Here is a 22,952-nt window from a genome sequence, read left to right as displayed (position 1 = left end):
CATCAAGCAAACTTTATGTTACGCACATCATAGCAGATTCCAGTGGAATTTTCTCTAATGTTTTTATGGCCAAATAGAAGTAATTCAGTATAGTATTGTATAAGTTTAAATAAATGGAAGTTAAGTAATAATTGAGACTCAAAATAGCCTAAGAATACCTTAAAATATTCTTGGCATTGCAGTGGTGCAATATTTCAGTTTGCAAACATTCACTTGACTTTAAAACTATGAATGTCATAAATATTCTAGAGTATAAACAAACTATTTTGATTATGTAGTCCTCACTGAGCATGTGTTTGACTATGGCTGAATAGTGACTCCCCTCACTGTTGCAAGCTACAACTTAAGTTTGCCCTTGGCATCATCTGGCAGTTACGTTTAAAGCAATTTCTTGACTAGATAAAAACGAGTACATGAAAAGCCACATAGTCTAAGATGCATGAATTGACAATTATCCATGCCCTGTTGAATCATTGGTCTTAAACCTCATCTCTTTGCTCACATCTAACTTCAGAAAAAATCCCTGCTTAAGAATAGAATCCAATACATGTGAATGATATCAGCTTTCACTAGGTGAACCTGTGGAAGACAATGTGAAGCTCCCAACTCTGCTAAAGAACAGCAAGAACTCCATGAAGGCAGGCTGTTTTCTCAGAGACCCTCTACTTACTTATGTGTTGGATATCCCAGGGTAAACCTGTCTGTGTTTCCCCTGGGACTCTGGCTAAGCTCTCATCCATGCTGTTCCGCCTGAGCATAGGAAAGTGCAGAAAATGCTCCCAATCTCTGATATTTAAATTACATGTTGTCTTCTTGGTGAGGCCCTTTAAATCAGAGACCATGAGCTTTCTGTAGCAGAACTCATGGATGCTTTAAAATTAATTTGTACTGAATATAACTGCATAGGACTAACAGAGAAGAAGCACATTTTAAAACATCTATTACTTTTATTTTCACACAAATGATTTTTTCTTATTCTTACCCTTAATCCCTTGCAGTCCTCATGCACTATGTTTAAAATGTGAGAACAGTGATTTAAAGAAGCATCTAGTAGACATAGCTGAAGCCTCCTCTAGTTGGCAACTATCTAACCTGTGATGGATAGTTTTGTACCCTGTGTCTGGTCATCTCAAATGACAGCAGGGATATTGTATTAAATAGCAGTTGCCCTTGTTGAGAGAAATACATTGACTTCAAACCACTCTTTTGAATTTTTATTTCTACACAGTTCATTTTACACAAACCACAATAAATTCCTTTGCCTTAAAGAGGAAGTCATTTAAAGATCTTCTTTCTAGAATGGCCACCTGACCTCATTAGGATAACATAGCATTTGGGAAGAAATATGCAGCCCAATAGTGTAGAACTAGAGGCCAGAATTGAAAGGATTTCCACAGCCACCATGGTTTTGCCTTTGGAGCTCAGGTAAGTGGGTACAAAAGAAATCCACACACTGCAGAAAACCAGCATGCTGAATGTGATTGTTTTTGCCTCGTTGAATGTGTCTGGCAGCCTTCTTGCCAGGAAGGCAATAAGCAAGCTGAGACTGGCCAGAAAGCCCAAGTAGCCCAGAACACAATAGAAGGCAAGGGTGGAGCCCTCGTTACACCAGAGGATGATTTGCCCAAACTCTGACTGCATGTCGACATCAGGGAAAGGGGGATACGTTCCCAGCCAGACTGCACAGATGCACACTTGAATGCTGGAACCACAGCAGACTATAGCATTTGAGACTCGGGTCACCATCCATGTTTGTAAGGTGCTTCCTGGTTTGATGACTTTGAAGGCCACAACCACAATGAAGGTCTTTGCTAAGATAGCAGAAATGGTAATAGAAAATACAACCCCAAAAATCATTTGTCTCAAGATACAAGTGACTGTTGTAGGTTGACAAATGAATATCAATGAGCAAAAGAAGCAGAGCATTAGAGAAACCAGGAGGAGATAACTGAGATTTCTGTTATTTGCTCTGACAATGGGTGTGTCCCGATAGTGGATAAATAATCCTAAAATCATGGCTGAAAAGGCAGATAAACTAATGGCCACAGAAACCAAAACTGCTCCTAGAGGATCTTCACAGGACAAAAATGCTGTAATTTTAGGGAGACACTGATTCCTCTGCTTATTTGGATACTGATCTTCAGGGCACTTGATGCATTGATCCATATCTGAAAGGGAGATGGATAATTTATAATATTTCTGTGGTGAGTCCATGAATGAACATTTGAGATGTATATCTTGAGTTGAAACATTGTTGAATTCTGAAGGAAATGTCCCTGGCTATATTTACTGAACCATAGTACTGAAAAACAATAGATGAATTAGTTAATTTTTCTTTCATGAGAGAAAAATATACACTTGATTCCATAAGATATTCAGAAAGTGAGTGGACTTGAATAATATGAAGGAGTCAGAAATCTAGAAATTAAATGAGAAAAAAATCAACAATGTGAAATTTATAATTGATTACATATGAAAGGAAGAGAAAAATACACTTTAAAGCTTTTAGTTTTTCCTTCCATTTTGTACATTTTCTTCATTAAAACTTTTTATTGGTTGAGAATATCATACATGCATATAATATGTTTTGACCAAACCCACAACCAATTTCTTTGCCCTTCATTTCTTTCTCTCTCCACTTCCAACAATTGTTCCTCCCAACTTTATCTTTTCTGGATTTTTTTAACCCACTGCATTTACTCACTTCATCATGTCTATATGGATATAGGACCATCTTCCATAACATGGTTAGCCTATCAGGATCATATATCTGAAGAAAACTGACTCTTTCTTTTAATTTCCAATGTACATTTATTACATGCATTTATGTTATTTTAATTTGCTATACTTTTACAGAAAAATGTAGTAAATTTCTTCACATGGTGTCCTTTTTAAAAAATATATGGGTAGAAGCAAATCTTTATATGTTTAAGACAAATGCAGTGGATTTCAAAGTCTTATTCATTAAGCTTAGATGTCATTCACTCTGAAGGGCACTTGCATGGGACCCTTCTTTAATTACAAAAATAAATACTGCAAGTCACAGTACTATGAACCTGCAATTCTAGTACTCAGAAGACAGAAACAGGAAGATTACCAGCCAGCCTGGTCTATATAACACATCCCAAGCCAGACAAAATTTCACAGTGAGGCCTTATCTCAAAAGAAGAGAAGAGTAGAGAAGAGAAGAGAAGAGAAGAGAAGAGAAGAGAAGAGAAGAGAAGAGAAGAGAGGAAATGAGAGGAGAGGAGAGGAGAGGAGAGGTGAGGAGAGGAGAGGAGAGGAGAGGAGAAAAGAAGAGAAAAGAAAGAAGAAGGAAGAAAAACATTACATGTTCAACTGTGAGTTTGTATTGTCACAAAAAAATACCAGTCAACTATTGTACAGTCTATACTGCTAATTTCTCTTCTTGTTTAGAAGAGGTTCAAACTTGTTTTTCCAGTGGTATACATAAGTTGTTTTGAGGGATAGGGGTTTCTTCATGATCATTAACCAAATTCACTGTGCCTGTCAGTTCTGTTCACTTTCCCCTTTGATTTTGAAGAATATATTCTTTGACATGAGCAGCTAGACACTGGTGGTTTGAAGAAAAATGGTACACAGAAAATAAAACTGGTTGAATTAGTACTGTAAGGGTGTGTGATTTGTGAAGAATGATAACCCAGACTCAAATAGTGTATAACAGCGAAGAGCATTTGTTTTGCAGAGAACCTAAATGTATGGGTCTACCATACTTCAGGATGGAAGGTAGATGTATGGACTCTTCAGGGACAATTGAAAGTTTGTTAGGGTAGGAGTTGGTGACTTCACTTTCTTTCACTTGATTGCATGGCTCTATTTCAAGCTGTATGGATGCCTTTGTGAAGATACTGGGGGATTTTGGAGACTTTTGCTAATTTGGCTAAACCTCAGTGGTTTGGTAGCTTCCATACTCCTGATTGACTGCTTATGAGATGGGCTCAGGTTAGGTGGTAGGGCAGCTACCAATGACTGCCCATGAAGGGTGATTTTTTTTTCTGGAATTGACTTGTTTTGGACTTTTGAAATTCTGGATAATAGGAACTTGGGTCTAGATTTCAAAACTGCCAGCTTGTTATGGAGTCATCCTTGATCTGGATAACTCCATCCTCTTATTCCTACCTCTGATTTGTATTTGAATAGAACCATTTCTCCATCACATTTTTATCCCAAAGTCTTAGTCACAAGCTAAGTGGTCAATTGTGGCCTACATATGTCCAAAATATGGCCCTTTTTGAATTAGCATATTAGCCTGCAAGGTGGCATAATGGATGTCAATTTTTGTAATAATTGACTTTTATGTGCTCTGGGGATGCTATCCAACTAGAATCAATTTCAAGAAAATGTGACATCTGGATAATCAGAGTGCAATGGGAGGAGCATCCCTGAATATCACTCACACCTTTGCATATCACTCACAACTTTCCACATCTTACTCACCCTCTGGGATCCCTCAGTTCTTAGTTGTACAATCATCTCTTGCTAGGATACAATACTAGGAATGCATAATGTGAACTCCCACACAAATCAAAATAATTCCAAAGGAAAAGTATTAACTTTACCTATAGTTTAAGGTTTGCATGGACCACTAACAGTTTGGGGAATACACAGAGCCCTACATTTGACCATTGCTCATAATCTAGGGTATACAGGGAGTAATAACTTTAATCTTTCCTATTGGTACAGCAGTAACATAACCATTGGTGAAAAATAGGGCTACAAAGCAAAAAATTGAACTCAAAACAGATATTTAGAAGACAAAGCAGGTCCAACTGCAGGAGCACACTCCTGTGGTCTTAGTCACCAAGAAAGCTGAGCCTGGAAGATTGCTGGAGCCCAAAGGTTTGAGACAAATCTGGGTAAACCAACCCACCAACCAATAAAGAAACAACCAACAGTAACAAAAATGACTGGGTCAAACTCCAGATTTGTCATTGTCTGCTTGGATTTGAAGATAGGGTTTATCTGTGCATCCTTGGCTGTCATGGAATTCACTCCATAGACCAGGTTAGCCTTGAAAGTAGAGTTCGACATATTGAGTGCTGAGACTAAAATCCTGTGCAACCTCCTCCCAGCAAGAACTTGTTTTAAAGTACTATGAGTTAGGTATATAAATGTAACAGTGTCGTCAGACTTGGTGTTACTCACCCCTGTCCCATTTGAATCATTTCCACATTCAGAACCATTCCTAGAAATTTCCAGATTCAGAACCATTTCTAGAAATTTCCACATTTAGAAGCTTTTCCAGAAACTTCCACATTCAGAATCATTTTGTAAATACCTGTTTCATTTGCAATCTCTCCATCTGGACATGGGAGACAATCAAAACAACAGGAGGGTTTCCCTTCAACAGGTGTTTTCCTAAATCCAAGTGGACAACTTTGACTGCAAAGAGACAAAGGAATCTGTAGAGGAGACATGGGAGAAGGGAAGGCTGTCAATTCATGACACTCAGTATTAGCATCCAGATGGTAAATTTCAGCAGGACATCTGTGTACTGTAATAACCAAGAACTACTGTGCTTTTAGAGAATGTGAAACCAAAGGATCTGTTTCTCTCTTCCTTTTTTTTGAATTCTTGCTTATTTTAAAATTTCAATTAGCTTTTATTTTTATTATATTTTATATAATATATTTTATTATATTTAAAACAATTGTAAACTTTGAATATAGTTTGATCATAACTTTCCTACCCTCCAGTCTGTCCAGATCCCCTTCTCCCCCCTACCCACCTAAATTTATGTTCTTTTTCAAAGAGCAAACCAAAATCCAAATAACAACCAATAAAAGCCTAGGAAATAAAATACAGTGGTACAAAAAGAAAAAGATAGATAGATAGAGATAGATAGATAGAGATATAGATGACAGACATAGATATATTGATATATATTGATATATTGATTTTATTGTGGGTTCACTTATTGTGCTGCCGAACTATTCCTGAACAGGAGACCTACCTTGCCTTGGAGTGGTTGATATACATAGCGTCTTCCTTTGATGAAAGTTTATTGGGTATTTTGAAGACCATAATGTTTCCCATACTATGTATCACCTCTTTATCACATCATGTACATATTCAGGGGGAACAGTTTCAATAATATGGGGATGGATGTGAATATAACTTTAAAATTCAAATCCAGAAATACCTGTCCAGGATATTTAATTACATTGTGCACCCAGAGATTGTGTTTTTACTGAAAATACCTTTTCTAGTTGTGGCATAGCTCAGCCCTTAGCACATCTTTGAACCCAAACCAAGAAGGTAATTTTTTTTGTAGAAGGAAACACACATGTTTGAAAAAAAATCTAATTGATGCGGCAGACAAAGTGGTGAGTCAGAGAAAAATTTGACAGAGTCAGAGATAGGATACACCCAAGTCTCATTAGAGTAGATAGGAAAGAGGTAACTTGCTGGTGCTGAGGTAAGACTCAGTGACCAATGAAAACAAAAGCCTAATGACCTATTAACTCTCTCTTTTCTGTGACCCAGTAGCTGATGGCTTCTGGTGATTTAACTCTCACTTGCGACCAGAAGCTTTTGGAGTTTTGGCAATTAACTCTCTATGCTCTTCTTTGGCCAAAAGCTGATGACTTCTACAACCCTGTTCTCTGAGTAATTCTATTCTGAGGATAGCACATGGTACTGATTTCAAAGATACTCACCTCCTTTTGGTTTCTGGGCCAAGTTATGAGTTTTTCATTTAGGGAAAAATGCTGAACACTGTGAGATTCAAAGACAAACTCGCCAACTTGAACTTGAACTTCATTACCCTTTTGCAGAGACTGGGAATTGAAGATGTCAAATACAGTTGCCAAAACCTCCTTGTTAATAATATTCTCCTGATTGGTCCTTCTCCATAGTTTGCCCTTTTGTAAAAATGGATGGAGCTAAATATGAAAATTAATGTTCAGAACTTGCACTATAAATCACTGAGAATCAAATAAACCGGGTTACATTAACTGCCCTCTCTTTCTAACTGTAAGTTCCTGTGCCTTTCATTACTGTGCAATTTGTCAAACATTTGTCATATGGCTAATCTATGCCAGCAATAGGCCTATATCACAACACACACAAATTCAGATAAAAAGTCAACAAATACTTGAGGTAACAGATGTTTAAAAACAAAATGGAAACTACCACAATAATATAGCTGAAGGAGATCAAGGGATACTAATTAGTAAATAAAAATCCAAGATATTATTATTTGAAGATGCTATGATAGTATATATAAGCAGCTCCTACCAGAGAATTTCTATGACTGATGAACAATTTCTATGACTGATGAACATGTCTAGATGTGGCTGGACACAAGATTGACTCAAAAAATCTAGTAGAATTCCTGTATTCAAATGACAAACTGAGAAAAATCAGGGAAACAAAATTCTTCATAATAGCCACAAGCAATATCACTTAATTTGTGGCAGCCAAATGAAACAGGCAAAAAACTTGTATGGTAAAACTTTAAGTCTTAGAATATAAAACAGAAGAAGATATCTGAAGATAGAAAGATCTCTTTTACTCATAGATCAGTATAATTAGCATGATAAACTGCAAAATAATTTCAAGATGTATCACTATCCCTAATTTTAAATTTTACCACAGTGCTATAGTTAAAAAAAGAAGGGGGTGCAAAGTGTTTTCATAAAATAGACACATTGAATATAGAATCAAATTGAAGACACTGAAATGAATCCACACACATATGGACACATGATTTTTGATAAAGAAAAAAAAAGCCAGAAATACACAATGGAAAGAGAAAGATTCCTCAACATACAGTGCTATTCTAACTGAATAGCTTCAAATTGAAGAATGCAAATAGAACTATATTCTCTCCCAGCACAAAACTCAAGGCCAATTAACAGCCCCATTAAACCAGACACATTGGACTTGAAGGAAGAAAAAGTAGGGAATAAGGCAATTTCCTAAACAGAACACTGATAGTGTAGACACATGGATCAAGAATTACTAAGTGGGACCTCAGGAAACCAAAAAGCTTCTGCAAGGCAAAAATATAACTTCAAAGTTTTATATAATGGGAAATTATTTATACCAACTCTACATTTGACAGAGAGCTAATATCCAAAATATATAAAGAAATGAAGACATTAGACAACAACAAACCAAACAATTTAAATAAAAATGAGCTACATAGCTAAACAGAAAATTCTCAATAGCGGAATCTCAGGTGGCTGAGAAACACTTAAAAATAATATTCAATGTTTTAGCCATTAGAGAAATGCAAAACAAAACTACTTTGAGATTCTTTCTTCTACATTTTAGAATGACTAAGGTCAAAAACACAAGCTCCTGATGGTGAGGATGTGGAGCAAGGCACACACTTCTGCATTGATGGAAGGAGTGCAAACTTGTACAGCCACTATAGAAATCAATATGCTGGTTTCTCAGAAAATTGAGATTTGATGTACCTCAGGATCCAGCTATACAACTCTTCAGGATATTCCCAAATGAAACTCCATTTTACTACAAGGACACTTCCTCAACTATGTTCGTAGAGTATTTATTTAAAAATTGCCAGAAACTGGGTGATACCTAGACATTTTTCAACTGAAGAATGAATCAGCAAAGTGTGGTACATTTACACAATGAATTACTACTTACCTATAAGAAATATGAGACTGTGATATTTGCAGACAAATGGATGGAACTAGAAAAGATCTAAAGTGAGGCAACCTAGACCCAGAAAGTCAAACATGGCATGCACTTCTTTATATATTGTTATTAGCTATAAAGTAAAGGATAATCATTTTATATTCCATAGACCCAGAGAGTCTAAGTAACAAGGGGGATTCTGGTGTTGGGAGGGTGGGTAGGGAAGGTGACATGGATTTCCCTGGGAAATAGTTTTTTTGGGTACACTAGAGGGTAAGAAGAGATGGGAACAAGAAGGAAAACATTTGGAGAGGGAGGTACAGAGGGCAGAGAGACACAAAGAAAGATGGAATAGTGGGATATTTAGAAGCAATGTCAAAACCTAGTGTAGTGGAATTTCCTGGAACCTATGAAGGTGACCTTAGTAAGGACTTAGTAATGGAGGATGTGGGACCTGAACTGGGCATCCTCTGTAACTAGGCAAGGGTCCCAGTAGTGTAACTCAGACATCAAGCCAGCCACAAGAGCTTGGATCCAAAACCTGCCCTGACTGCAAGATGTTCTGGGACATTGGTGGCTCTAAATCTGTGGGAGTGAATAAGCAATGACTGTTCTAACTTAAGACTCAAGCCATGAGATTCATCCTATGCCAGACACTGCCTGGATGGCTAAGAACCTGAAACTGGGAGATTCAGAGGATTAATGGAGAACCAAACATGATAGACCACAACAATGGCAACTCAAAAACAGATTCCTAAGTATATTCTACTATAGACATAGAGTAGTGCCTAGACCAGTTTTTATCAGAGAGACTTCATCTAGCAACATATGGGAGTAGATGCAGAGATCCACAGCCAAATGTTAGGCATTGCTTGATTATCACATGGAAAATAGGGAGGAAAAATTGTAGGAGCCAGAGCAGTCCAAGACACCAGGAGAACACATCCTACAAAATCAAAAGAGCAGGGTTTATAGGGCCTCAGAAAGACAGAATTGAAAAGTGCAGGGCAGCATCTCAAACACATGGGCACTGGGAAAAATTTCCTGAACAAAACACCAATGACTTATGCTCTAAGATCAAGAATCGGCAAATGGGATCTCATAAAACTGCAAAGCTTCTGTAAGGCAAAGGACACTGTGGTTAGGACAAAACGGCAACCAACAGATTGGGAAAAGATCTTTACCAATCCTACAACAGATAGAGGACTTATATCTAAAATATACAAAGAACTCAAGAAGTTAGACCACAGGGAGACAAATAACCCTATTAAAAATAGGGTTCAGAACTAAACAAAGAATTCACAGCTGAGGAATGCCAAATGGCTGAGAAACACCTAAAGAAATGTTCAACATCTTTAGTTGCAAATCAAAACAACCCTGAGATTTCACCTCACACCAGTGAGAATGGCTAAGATCAAAAACTCAGGTGACAACAAATGCTGGCGAGGATGTGGAGAAAGAGGAACACTCCTCCATTGTTGGTGGGATTGCAGACTGGTAAAACCATTCTGGAAATCAGTCTGGAGGTTCCTCAGAAAATTGGACATTGAACTGCCTGAGGATCCAGCTATACCTCTCTTGGGCATATACCCAAAAGATGCCCCAGCATATAAAAAAGACACGTGCTCCACTATGTTCATAGCAGCCCTATTTATAATAGCCAGAAGCTGGAAAGGACCCAGATGCCCTTCAACAGAGGAATGGATACAGAAAATGTGGTACATCTACACAGTGGAATATTACTCAGCTATCAAAAACAATGCCTTTATGAAATTCTTAGGCAAATGGTTGGAACTGGAAAATATCATCCTGAGTGAGGTAACCCAATCACAGAAAAACACACATGGTTTGCACTCATTGATAAGTGGCTATTTGCCCAAAAGCTTGAATTACCTTAGATGCGTAGAACACATGAAACTCAAGACGGATGATCAAAATGTGAATGCTTCACTCCTTCTTTAAAAGGGGAACAAGAATACCCTTGGCAGGGAATAGAGAGGCAAAGATTAAAACAGACACAGAAGGAACACCCATTCAGAGCCTGCCCCACATGTGGCCCATACATATACAGCCACCCAATTAGACAAGATGGATGAAGCAAAGAAGTGCAGGCTGACAGGAGCCGGATGTAGATTTCTCCTGAGAGACACAGCCAGAATACAGCAAATACAGAGGCAAATGCCAGCAGCAAACCACTGAACTGAGACTAGGACCCCATTGAAGGAATCAGAGAAAGAACTGGAAGAGCTTGAAGGGGCTCGAGACCCCTTATGAACAACAATGCCAAGCAACCAGAGCTTCCAGGGACTAAGCCACTACCTAAAGACTATACATGGACTGACCCTGGACTCTGACCTCATAGGTAGCAATGAATACCCTAGTAAGATCACCAGTGGAAGGGGAAGCCCTTGGTCCTGCTAAGACTGAACCCCCAGTGAACGTGATTGTTGGGGGGAGGGTGGCAATAGGGGGAGGATGGGGAGAAGAACACCCATAAAGAAGGGGAGGGGGAGGGATTAGGGGGATGTTTCCCCGGAAACCGGGAAAGGGAATAAAGTTAATTGAAAAAAAGAAATATTCAAAAAAGAAAAAAGAAAAAAGAAAAGTGCAGAGCCTGTACATGTCTGCATTAGGCCATCTGCATATATCCTCTGATTGTATAGTTTGATGTTGTATGGAACTCCTAACAATAGAAGAGGCTGTTTATCTCACTCGTTCATTTGTCTCTTCATGGGATCCTTTTCTTCCTACTGGTTGGCTTGATCCAGCCTTGATATTATGGTATGTGCCTAATGTCACTGTATCCTGTTAAGTCATGTTGATATCCGTGGGATGCCTACTTTTAGAGAAGGAAAACAGAGGACAACAGTGGATCTGAGGGAGAGCAGGGGTGGGCAGGGGAATGGAGGAAATGTAGAGGGGGAGTCTACAGTTAGAACATATTTTATGAGAGAAGAATAATTTTTTAAATAATAAAAATAGCAACCCTTCCCTTATAGCTCAGAGAACACTACAGAAGAGAAGGCAGAAAGAATGTAAGGGCCAGAGGGAAGATGAAAACAAGAGAACAATGCACTCCCTCTAAATTAATGTAAGAAAAAGTCATGTGAACAGACAGAGACTAAAGCAGCAAGAACATGGGCTGCAAGGATCTGTACCAGGTCTACTGTGCATATAGTGTGGCTTCAATTTTAGTGTTTTTATGGAACTCCTGAGTGTGCAAATTATTGAGTCTCCAACTCCTGCCTCCTCTTTTGGACATTTTTCTTTGTTTTGTCTGACTTCCATGAGATATTTTTGTTTGATTTTTATTAAATTATTTTCATTTTATTTAAGAAAAGCAAATGAATGAGTGAATGAATTAATGAACTGAATAAAAACACAAGTCACTAGTTTAAAAATTAACAAGTGAACTGTTATGTATACCTGCTGGTATAGGGAAAATCTTTTTTCTCCAATGGAATAACACTGGGTATATCAACCACTCCAGGTCAGTTCTTGTGTTCAGGAGCAAATGGCTAACATAATGAACTCCGTTGTTTTATATTTGTGTGTACATAGTGTGACATTTTATTTTGTCTTGGTTTTGAGGGGTGTGGTTTTATTTTGTTTTCCTGGTTTTGGGCAATTTGTTCTATTGAGTTTTGGTTTTTTGAGAAAGAACTTATGGTTGGGAGGAGGCAGGGATCTGGATGAACTTGGGGTAGAAGAGAATATAAACTAAATATGTTAAATTTGAAATTGTTTTGAATGATATAATATTAGCCTTACCAAATATGAGCATGTGGATGAACCCACATGCAATAAGGCAGTGAATGATTACAAGAAAACAGTATATTCTGGTGACTGGATGGCAGCTGCACATATGAGCTCAGTTTCCATGACATGCATGACAATTTCCAAAGTGAAGCCAGGCTAAAAGTTTTGAGTATTAAGTCATACCTACCTGTATCTTAGATGCCATTGGCAATTGTAAGCTATTGTAGAAGAGGGTCAATTTTAATCCAATTAAAACACACTAACAAATTCTCAGAATTCTCAAAGACACACACACACACACACACACACACACACACACACACACACACACCACAAACACAAGCATTGGTACTATATATAGTGATTTGAATAATCAATGTTTCCAGTAGGTTCAGGTATTTGAATGCTTGGGCCATATTGAAAGTGTTGTTTTGGCAGGTTATGAAATTTTGAGACCATGGAGCATTGCTGGAGGAAGTATTTTGATGAGCTGGGCTTTGAGGCTGTCTAGCCTCATCTTACTTATTCTCTCTGGTCTCTACATGTGGTTGAAGATGTGATCTCTCTGCTTCTTATTCTAGCTACCTGCTGCTATCCCCATCATTAAGGACTCTTTCTCTGGAACCTATTCCAAAATAAACTTCTTCCATAAGTCACTTTGGTTGCTTTATCATAGCAATAAAAAAACCCTATAATAAAAAATATGGAATGTAATGTGTAGAAAAGAGAATGGTTGCATACCACTGGTGGGAATGTGGATTAATCAAGCCACTGTGGAACCCGGAAAAACAGCAATGAACCTACTATGTGTTCCAGCTCTATCAGTTCTTGGTGTTTACTTGAAGGACTTTTAAGTAAATGCATCAGAAGTGCTTGACATTAGGGCTTATTGCAACAATAATGAGTTCATGAGTCAACTTAGGAGTGTGTGGTAGTTTAAATAAAGCTGCTCCATAGGTTCAGGTAATGAACACTTGTTACCAGGTTAGTTAGCAATGTTTCGAGAGGATTCAGAAGTGTAGCCTTGCAGGAGAAATTCACTATGGATTGGTTTTGATGGAATAGAAATTTTCAGTTGCTTCTCTTTGCTTTGTCTTATGGTTGAAATGTTCTCCTGCCCCATCATCATAACCAATGCTTTCTGCCATGCCATGCCTCCTTACCACAATGAACACTTTTACCCTTAGGACTGAAAGCCAAACCCTCTCTCCTATGAGTGCACTTGGTCATGGTGTTTTGTCACAGCCACAGGAATGTAATTAATATAGTGTTTATCAATCAATTAGTGAATGCTTAAAGAAAATTTGGAATACATATAGTGTAATTTTGTTCAGTTATAAAGACTAATGAAATTATGCCACTTATGGGAAAATTGGTGTGAGAAAATTATAATTTTAAGGAAAATCAGATTCATAAATTTACATCTGGCATCTTTTTCTTTCATTTCTAAAGTTTAATTTATCACACACACATGCACGCGTGCGCACACACACACACACACACACAGAGAGAGAGAGAGAGAGAGAGAGAGATTAATAAACACCTGCATGTGCACATGCATGCACAGGCATACACATACACACACTTACACTTAACTGTACACACACTTGCACACACAAAGGCACAGAAAAGTACACACACACAAACACACACACACATACACACACACATACACACACACACACACACATAAAAATGGAAGACTCAGAATTGAAGGCTTAACTGTGTAGAGGACTAAATGTGACTGACAAAATTGTGTATTAGTTACTGCTCTGTTGCTGTGATAAAGCACTATGACACAAGCAACTGACAGAAGGTAGAGTTTATTTGGGCCTATGGCTCCAGGGGTACCAGAGTCTATCAGGATGAGGAGCATGACAGCAGGCACATGTGATGCCATAGGAAGCTGAATGTTCCCATCTTCACCTATAAGATGAGAAGGTGGCCCTGAAGTAAGATGAAGATATATAAATGCCACAATCCTTCTGTGTCGATTTCTTTACTCCAGGAAAACTGCATCATCCAAATTTCTCTAGACAAATGCCTTGAGAATCTATTGTTCAAATCCTAAGCCTCTGAGGGACATTTCTCATTTAAATCACCACATCTCTGTGGGAAGTAGAAGGTAGGTGAAGGAATTAAGGGGAAACAGTTAAATGAGTATTGTATACACTTCAATGCAAGTATCTGTATGAAACCCAATACCATGTTTAATAAGTATATGCCAATATAAACAATAAAACAATATTCCTTATTATTTTACTACCTATGGAAAAATTAAGCAAGTAGGTAAAATATCCCTATGGTAAAATCTGTAAGATGCTGATGAAAAAGAATGAAGAAACATAGAAAGGAAAGAGCATCAAGGATTAGAAAAGTTAAAATTATTTAAAATAGCTCATTAGATAAAGGGTTCCATGGAGTAGGACACTCTTTATGAAAATTTAAATAGTGGTTTTTCTCAGAGATTAACAAGGCCTAAAATCCCCAAAGGAGAGAAGAACCACAAAGAAGTCACATGCCTTTTGCAAACTTAATCAAGAAGAAAAAATCAAAGAATTGTATTTCCCATTCTAAATAGTTTTATAAAATTATAACAGTACAAGCATGGCCTATCATATGCACGCAACACAGAGAAGCTGAACAGAATACCGAAATCAACTAAGCACAGTAGACACCAAGAATATGCAAAGGGTGAACTATAGTATCTCCTACAAATGCTATTGTAAAAACAAAGTGAGAAACTGCAGTTGGATTTTTGTCTGTTTCATACACCAAATGAAATAAAAACCCATTAAACCTCAGAACAAAAACCTCCTAGGGCAAAACACAGAGAGAAGTCCTTCAATGTCATTTGTCTTAATGGTATTTTCAAATACAATTTCAAAAACTGTCAATGAAAGATAAGATACACTATCCTACCAAGAAAGTATCAGCACAGCAAAGAAAAAAAACCCAACAGTATAAGAAGACAATTCATGTAATTTAAAAAGATATTTGCAAACAAGACAATAAAGGGATGTTGTTCCACGTTTAAAGGTAATTAATGAAATTATTTAGCCAAAAAGTTAAAATAAACAAAAGTGTTTGTTAGATTGTTTTTACAAGAAAGGGATACATGTGGTAATATTGTGGAAGGACTTTTAACAGCATTGATCTGAGAGAAAGGTGAATTCTGCTCACCATGACCTATACTACTTTCGATGTGTTAGGATGCTTGATGTCAAAATTCAAAACACACAAAAGATTTATGGGATCTAAATGGATAATTAGCCATGCATCCAGAAATAACCTCCCACTTTTGGGTTAGAAACTCTAATTAAATTCAGAGGATCCCACCTATAAAAATAAGTCATGAGAAAGAGAGGACTGATTAGGAGAAATGCTCTTACAGGGGACAGAGGGTTAGGGAATGCAATGGGACAGAGGTAGAAAATGCCAAAATTCATTATTTAAGTGTTTGAAAGGCCCAAACACTAAGCAAATTTAAACAATCTCAAAAAATAAAGTGCTGACAAGACAACTATATAGAGGAAAGAACTCTGGTACATTGTTAGAACTCAATAGATTTAAAAAGATAAGCAGGTAAAGAGGGGAAAATATGTGGAAAGTTGATGTATTGTGATTAGTGCCACTCCATTAAATCCAGCTTCATTTTAGAGAAACTGTTTTTGTTTCAGTTTGGCTTGAGATCTTATTTTAAAGATGAGCTCTATCTATACAGCTCAGGCTGGCTTCAAACTGATGAAGCTACACAGGCTGGAGAATAGTCATAGATGACAATGTCTAGTCATATAGAGTGATGTGTTCTTTCTGGGATCTGTTTATCAGAATAAAACGAACTATTGGCATCAAATATGCCTAAAATACCTTAAAATAGTCTATATTTATACTTGTACAAGGCATTTGAGTTGTATTCTATAGTTTCTTCACAAAACAATAAAAGCAATAATAAAAAAGATGTCACTATGAAAGGGCATAAATATTATTGTTTGAATGTGCTTAAAATAGAAAAACCATTATTTCAGTACCATACTTATTTTTTTGATAGAAATGTAAGTTCAACTTGAAACACTATAATGTGTTTTTCTTTAATTTTATCTAAAATTTAACAGTAACTATGAAAGGTCATGAATCAATATGCAGAACATACAGCCAAAGCCCAACACCCTAGGAAAACACAAGACCAGCTATCGCTGCTACCTTCCATGGGAGATGAGTCTGGGGTACACATTTAGTGAAGGAGTCTCCTTCCATTCCAAGTGACAGCTCTTCATGGAGTGCCTGGGCAATGGCATATACAGCAGCATGGACTTTGTAGCTTGGGGGTAAGGTATTCATGTCCCAAACATGCAGAGGTCGTGTGCTCAGGGTGCCATTTTGCTCACATTGAGTTAGTATCCTGACTCCATGCTGATAGGAATATGGACATTTAAATAAGATCGACCACACATCCTGGAGAAAGATATCATGAGGGTATTTTCTAGGTTGAACACTTCTGAGAAAATCCTTGAATCCCAGAATTTGATCCATGCGAACAGAAAATGATAATCTTCCAACAGAGAATAATGCTCTACTTATAAATTGGTAAAAAGGAAGTATGGTGAAATCCCAATAAGAAGTCGTGATCCAGACATTACCAAAATTAGTGTGGAAAATGATACTACTAACAAACCTCAGAAGAGAATATGTGTCACCAAATCCAACAATAACACGTGTTGATGTGTATCTTTCCATAAAAGCTTTTTTGGTTACTCTGTCCTGAGCAGAAAATTCTGGAATCTTTTCTACAAATGCAACACAAAGTCCATGGTTGTTCATCTCCTCTGTGATGTCCCTCAGGAAGAGTTCTCCCCTCATATCATCTGTAACCACCATGCCAACCCAGACCCAAGTGAAGTATAGTAGCAGTTGAATTATTCCATGATATAGAGCTGTAGTGTGCATCGGAAACTGGTAAGGAGACTGGAGCTGGACTCTGGTCCCAAGACTGTGGTCAAAAGGAGCATAGCTGATCTAAACAGAAAGTTACCACTAAAAACATTACGATTACGTCTATTCTCAATTGATTTGTTTTACTTATTCGCTTAATGCACTCTAGGACAAGTTAGACAGTTAAATAACTTTGCTAAGAAATAATAATCTGTTACCTATAACCCATCAATTACTTTTTAGTCCTTACATGAAATTTATCTTTTTTCTTTTCATTTGTATAAAATGTATTAAACAGGGTCATGGAGTTTCTACCTCCTCTTAGTTCAGGTAATACCAGTCAAACAAGAGCATTTGCAAATCTGTTACTTCCCATACCAAAACTTTCCTCCTCTTGATATGGAAGTGGAGAAACATTAACACTAAAGGCCTTTTTAGTCGAAGTCATAAATCCATAACTGATTAACCAGTAACAAAGAATCTAAGAAGCATTTTGAAACCCAATAGTGAAGCCTATATTTTCCTAGAAGTTCCTATTTTCGTCTTTATGTAATGCTTAATCTGTAGTCAACTACCCTAAAATAGGTTTGCTAAGGATAGAACACTATCTGCCACAATGAATGTTGTAAAGTTTCTCTTTAAGAGTAACCTCTGGGCACTGCCTCCCACCCCACCACACTGCTATCCTTCTTACCAGAAAATTTCAATTGAGATGAGTACACTGTCATTCCAATGCACTTTAGGGCTTCTCCTCGGGTTTGGAGCAGACTAGATCATTATTGTGCCAAACAAAAATACCAATTATTAAAATTCACTTCACTTACTGACATGAAACAATCTATTTCTTGAAAATGTGCTCCTGAATGAGTTCCAGGATTTTTTTCTTTGGTCAAGGAATGCACTGAAAGGTTTGGCCCACACTATCAATCTGCCTTGCTGAATATTCAGTATCTGTTTACACTGGTGGTATCAGAATATCCCAGTATCCAATGGCTCATATTGGGACTTGATCCTCCTTTCCAAACAAATTTCCTAAATAATTGCCTAAAATCTTATAACCACTAAGTTATGCTCTAATCCACAACTCATGCTCTGGCTCCATTCACTGACTTCTCCCCAGGCATCTGAATATGGATGTTTAATGAACATTCCAATATTGAAACTAAAGTTATGATAATTGCATAAACATATTCAATACATATTAATTGTCTCAGACAGAGAGGTAGATGGGGCAAAGGAGGAGGAATAGGAAAGAACAAAGCACAAAATGAAGCAAGCATGATTACACTGAGGAGGGAAACAGTAGATAAAGAATTGCTCAATATTTAGTAAATGCCCAAAATAATCAATTTAAGTAGATGATACAACTTGATACAATTTTTTACCTTATTAAACACTGATAATGGGGTCATGAAGCCCATGAAACTAGTTTATAATTATGTCCACTTAAAACATTATGTCCTAATGTTTATCCTTAAATTTAAAAATTACATTTTTGAAATATGGCAAAAATGCATCCAAAAGATAAAGCAAGTATCTGAGGTGGAGAGACCTGTTGTCCTGCTGACAGGACAAGCCCAGGCTTCTGTCAGGTCTCCAATCCAGGTGTTGCTCTCTGTTAGATATCTGTTCCTCCAGGAAGATGGGCTGACCAAACAGAAGAGCTATAGTTTGTCACTCCCCATGACTCAAAAGGCTTTAGTAGGCTGCCATCTCAGGAGAGAACTGATTCTCTAATGCTGACCTACGATGGGAGGCTGAGAATGGGTAGTAACAGCAAATCACAGAGTTCAAAGGCACCTGAATAGGCATGGATGAGGCTGCCTCAAGAGACAGGTGTGGAAATGGAAGGTCACGATGGCAACAAACTGAAGAGTTAGGTAGGAGGTGGTTTTGGCTCAGGCAGTTTATGACTGGATGATTTATTTCACTGTCTTGCTGATTAGGACCTGACCTCAGAATCAGAAAATAAGTGTGGAGTCTGAAAGGCCAAAGCCTGGGAGGACTGAAAAACTCTCTCTCTCTCTCTCTCTCTCTCTCTCTCTCTCTCTCTCTCTCTCTCTCTCTCTGTGTGTGTGTGTGTGTGTGTGTGTGTGTGTGTAATTATGAGGCTGAGGAGGGCTAAGTGGGTTGGAAGTGCTCACTCAGCAAGCATAAGAGAATGCATTAGAATGCTCAGCATCCCCATAAAAAGTTAGATATTGCTGTGTATTTGTATACCAACATAGCAGGGAACAGACAGGTAAATCTGAAGAATTTGTTGATTAGTCAGCTCAAAAATCTCTAAGTTACATTTCAGTAAAAGACCCTGTTTCAAAGCAGCAGTGTACAAAGTGATGGAGGAATACTTTCTGGCCTCTAGGTATAATGATAAGCCTACCTGAACAGTCCTGACATAAACCACAGATGCCACATATCACCTACACATAGACAAACACACACACACACACACACACACACACACACACACATGCACATAAAATGTACACACAATTTAAGCATACATTTAAGCACACACTCATACACTTACATGCTCAGGTGCACACATGCACACATATTTGCATAAACACTAAAACAGACACACAGAGAGAGAAAAACTCAGATAGATAGATAGATAGATAGATAGATAGATAGATAGATACATAGATACATAGATAGATAGAGAATATAATATTGGATGTCAGAGTCGTTCTGTTGTGTAGAATAATCTCAAATAATCACAACAGAGCTCACATAAGCTGGTAGATGCAGTAAGAGAATCAATTCTGAATCTAAGTAGAACTTAGCAAATAGGCATTTTGTGAGAAAAATTCAAAATTTGGATGAAAAAACTGAAAATAATAATTAAATAAAAAATGCAAGTCAGTCAAATGAAAACAACCAGTGAACAAACTTTGTAAATTTTCTTCAACTCAACTATGAGTTCTGGAAAATGTAAAAGTGAAGCAAGAAAGATGTAGGACTTAACATGGCAGAGGATGCAACACACAGAACTGTTCAAGACCATACATAGAGCACTCAGGCTAACAAAAAGAAGAATTAGAAAGAAAGGATTATCTGTCTTATGTAAAGTTGGAATGATTTGCATATATTAGAATTTCATGTTAATAGACTAGAGATGGTTTATTTGCTCTACACAGAAAAACTCAAACAAAAATGCCAGCATTATAAAGAAAAAGAAAAATGTATAAAACATGACCCGCAACACAGCACTTCAAGCTACACAGTTTACACTTAAGAAGTGAACAAGTGAATTACTAAAAGAAATGACAAAAAAAGACTCCTGATTTGTGTGTAGGTTGAAATTGATGTGTGGGTCTATGTGCTTGGCTAACATTGGCCAAAGACAGCCAGCCAGCTGGCCACAGTATGAGCAAAACTTGAATTTCAAAAACACATGAATCATTAAATTAATAAACCAGTTAATGAATTAAACAGATAGCTCTCAGAAAGAAAGAAACACAAAGGTTTAATAATTATTTTAACAATGTTGAATATCCTTAACCACCAGCAAAATTCAAACTACAAATACGTTAAGACTCTGCTACCTAAATCATAGCTGCTTTCATCATGGGAATAAGTAGCAGAGGCTGGAAAGATAGCTCAGCAGTTAAGAACATGAACTGTCCCTACAGAAGACCTAGATTTTATTCACAGCACCCCTATAGTAGCCTCCAATCACACATAACTCCACATCCAGATATAACACTTTATGCTGGCATTCTCCTTGGACACTAGGTACACATGTGTTGCACATAACATGAATTCAGGAGAGACACTTGTACACAAAATTAGTCATAAAAAATAAACCATACTAAACCAAATAAAATGGTGGGATTAAGAAAACAGGAAGTGTTATTCCTGCTATTAGGAATGTAAAGTGGCTTCCAATCTCCATCTGTGCACAAAGCTGTACCTGTTCCACAGCCCTTGGACACAAAACCTGTCTGCAGAGGGCTGGTATTCAAGGACTGCTCTCCTTCCTAAGCCCACAGCCCACAGGTGGGATGCCATTTCTACACATTGACTATTCAAGGAGAAACATGCCAGGGGTGTGAGAACACTGTGTCTAGGATAGGATCATTCTGGTCTCCATCTGTGCCCAGAGCTGGTGTTTTCCCACAGCTCTCAGACACAAAACTTGCCCTGAGGGAGTTGGTCTCCCAGGAGCCCTCTCACTCATAAAACCACAGGCTTACAGGCCCACAGTAGGAAAAATCTCTAGTCAGAGACAGAGAGACTAGCTAATATCAGAGATAGACAGATGGCAAGAGGCAAGTACAAAAACCTAAGCAACAGAAACCAAGACTACTTGGCATCATCAGAACCCAGTACTCACACCACAGCAAATACTCAATACCCCAGTACACAAGAAAAGCAAGATTTGGATTTAAAATAACATCTCAGGATGATGATAGAGGACTTTACAACTCCATTAAAGAAACAGAGGACCCGGCCCATGGTTCCCTGCTCCCAAACCCCGTGGGAGAGAGACCTGATCACCCAGAAGTGTGGGTAATCCTGAGACTGCAGGGCAGGAGAGATTGCCACTTTTGCCCACCTTTGCCCACATCCTTGGCCCAAGAGGACACTGAATAGTGCCTCTGGGCATGGGAAGTTAAAAGGAGTCAAGCTTCAGGAACCCTGTGGTCCAGACTGCACCCGGATCTGAGAGGACCCGGTCAGAAAACTCCCTGCACCCAAATCCCATGGGAGGGAGAGCTAGACTTTCAGAGGGGCTGACACACCTGGGAAACCAGAGGAGACTACTCTCTGCCCACATTTCTGAATCTAGAGGAATACACCTAGTGCCATCTGGGTCCCTTGCTCACACGGACCTAGGAGAAGTAGGGGACGGCCCTTCTGGTTCCTGCCCACAGGGACGGCTGAAAGCCAGTGGACAGGAATTCCTATATGACTGAAGGCAGAACACTCTGTTTCCATAACTGGCATAAAGAAAATGGGAAAACAGGTCTACAGCACTCCTGACACACAGGCTTATAGGAAGGTCAAGCCACTGTCAGAAATAGGAAAACAAGGTAACACCAGAGACAACCTGATGGCGAGAGGCAAGCACAGGAACCAAAGCAACAGAAACCAAGACTACATGGCATCACCAGAGCCCAATTTTCCCACAAAAGCAAACACTGAATAGCCAAACACACCAGAAAAGCAAGATCTAGATTTAAAATCACATTTGATCATGATGATGGAGGACTTTAAGAAAGACATAGAGAACTCCTGTAGAGAAATGCAGGAAAACACAAGTAAACAAGTAGAAGCCCTTAGAGAGGAAACACAAAAATTCCTGAAAGAATTACAGGAAAACACAATCAAACAGGTGAAGGAATTGAAAATGGAAATAGAAACAATAAAGAAAGCACAAAGGGAGACAACCCTCGAGATAGAAAACCAAAGGAAGAGACAAGGAACTGTAGATACGAGCATCACCAAGAGATTACAAGAGATAGAAGAGAGAATCTCAGGAACAGAAGATTCCATAGAAATCATCGATACAACTGTCAAAGGTAATGTAAAATGAAAAAAAAGCTATTGGCCTAAAACATACAGGAAATCCAGGACACAATGAGAAGATCAAACCTAAGGATAATAGGTAGAGAAGAGAGTAA

General features: G+C 38.0%; 1 protein-coding gene across 1 annotated transcript in view; it reads right to left on the bottom strand.

Moving 5' to 3' along the window:
• Positions 1–1,275: 1,275 nt before the first annotated feature.
• Positions 1,276–22,952, bottom strand: part of Vom2r48 (vomeronasal 2 receptor, 48) — a 40,981-nt gene continuing 19,304 nt past the window's right edge. The window contains exons 3-6 of the mRNA NM_001099514.1: positions 16,594–17,406; positions 6,681–6,905; positions 5,300–5,423; positions 1,276–2,168 (exon numbers count right to left, since the gene is read on the bottom strand). Of these exons, the coding sequence (NP_001092984.1) occupies positions 1,276–2,168; positions 5,300–5,423; positions 6,681–6,905; positions 16,594–17,406 (2,055 nt within the window). The remainder of the gene's footprint in view (positions 2,169–5,299; positions 5,424–6,680; positions 6,906–16,593; positions 17,407–22,952) is intronic.

Source organism: Rattus norvegicus, chromosome 4 (genome assembly GCF_036323735.1).
Source record: "Rattus norvegicus strain BN/NHsdMcwi chromosome 4, GRCr8, whole genome shotgun sequence".
NCBI classification, from domain to species: domain Eukaryota; kingdom Metazoa; phylum Chordata; class Mammalia; order Rodentia; family Muridae; genus Rattus; species Rattus norvegicus.
The sequence above is the reverse complement of the archived record's forward strand: the minus strand, read 5'-3'. Positions and strand labels throughout refer to the sequence as shown.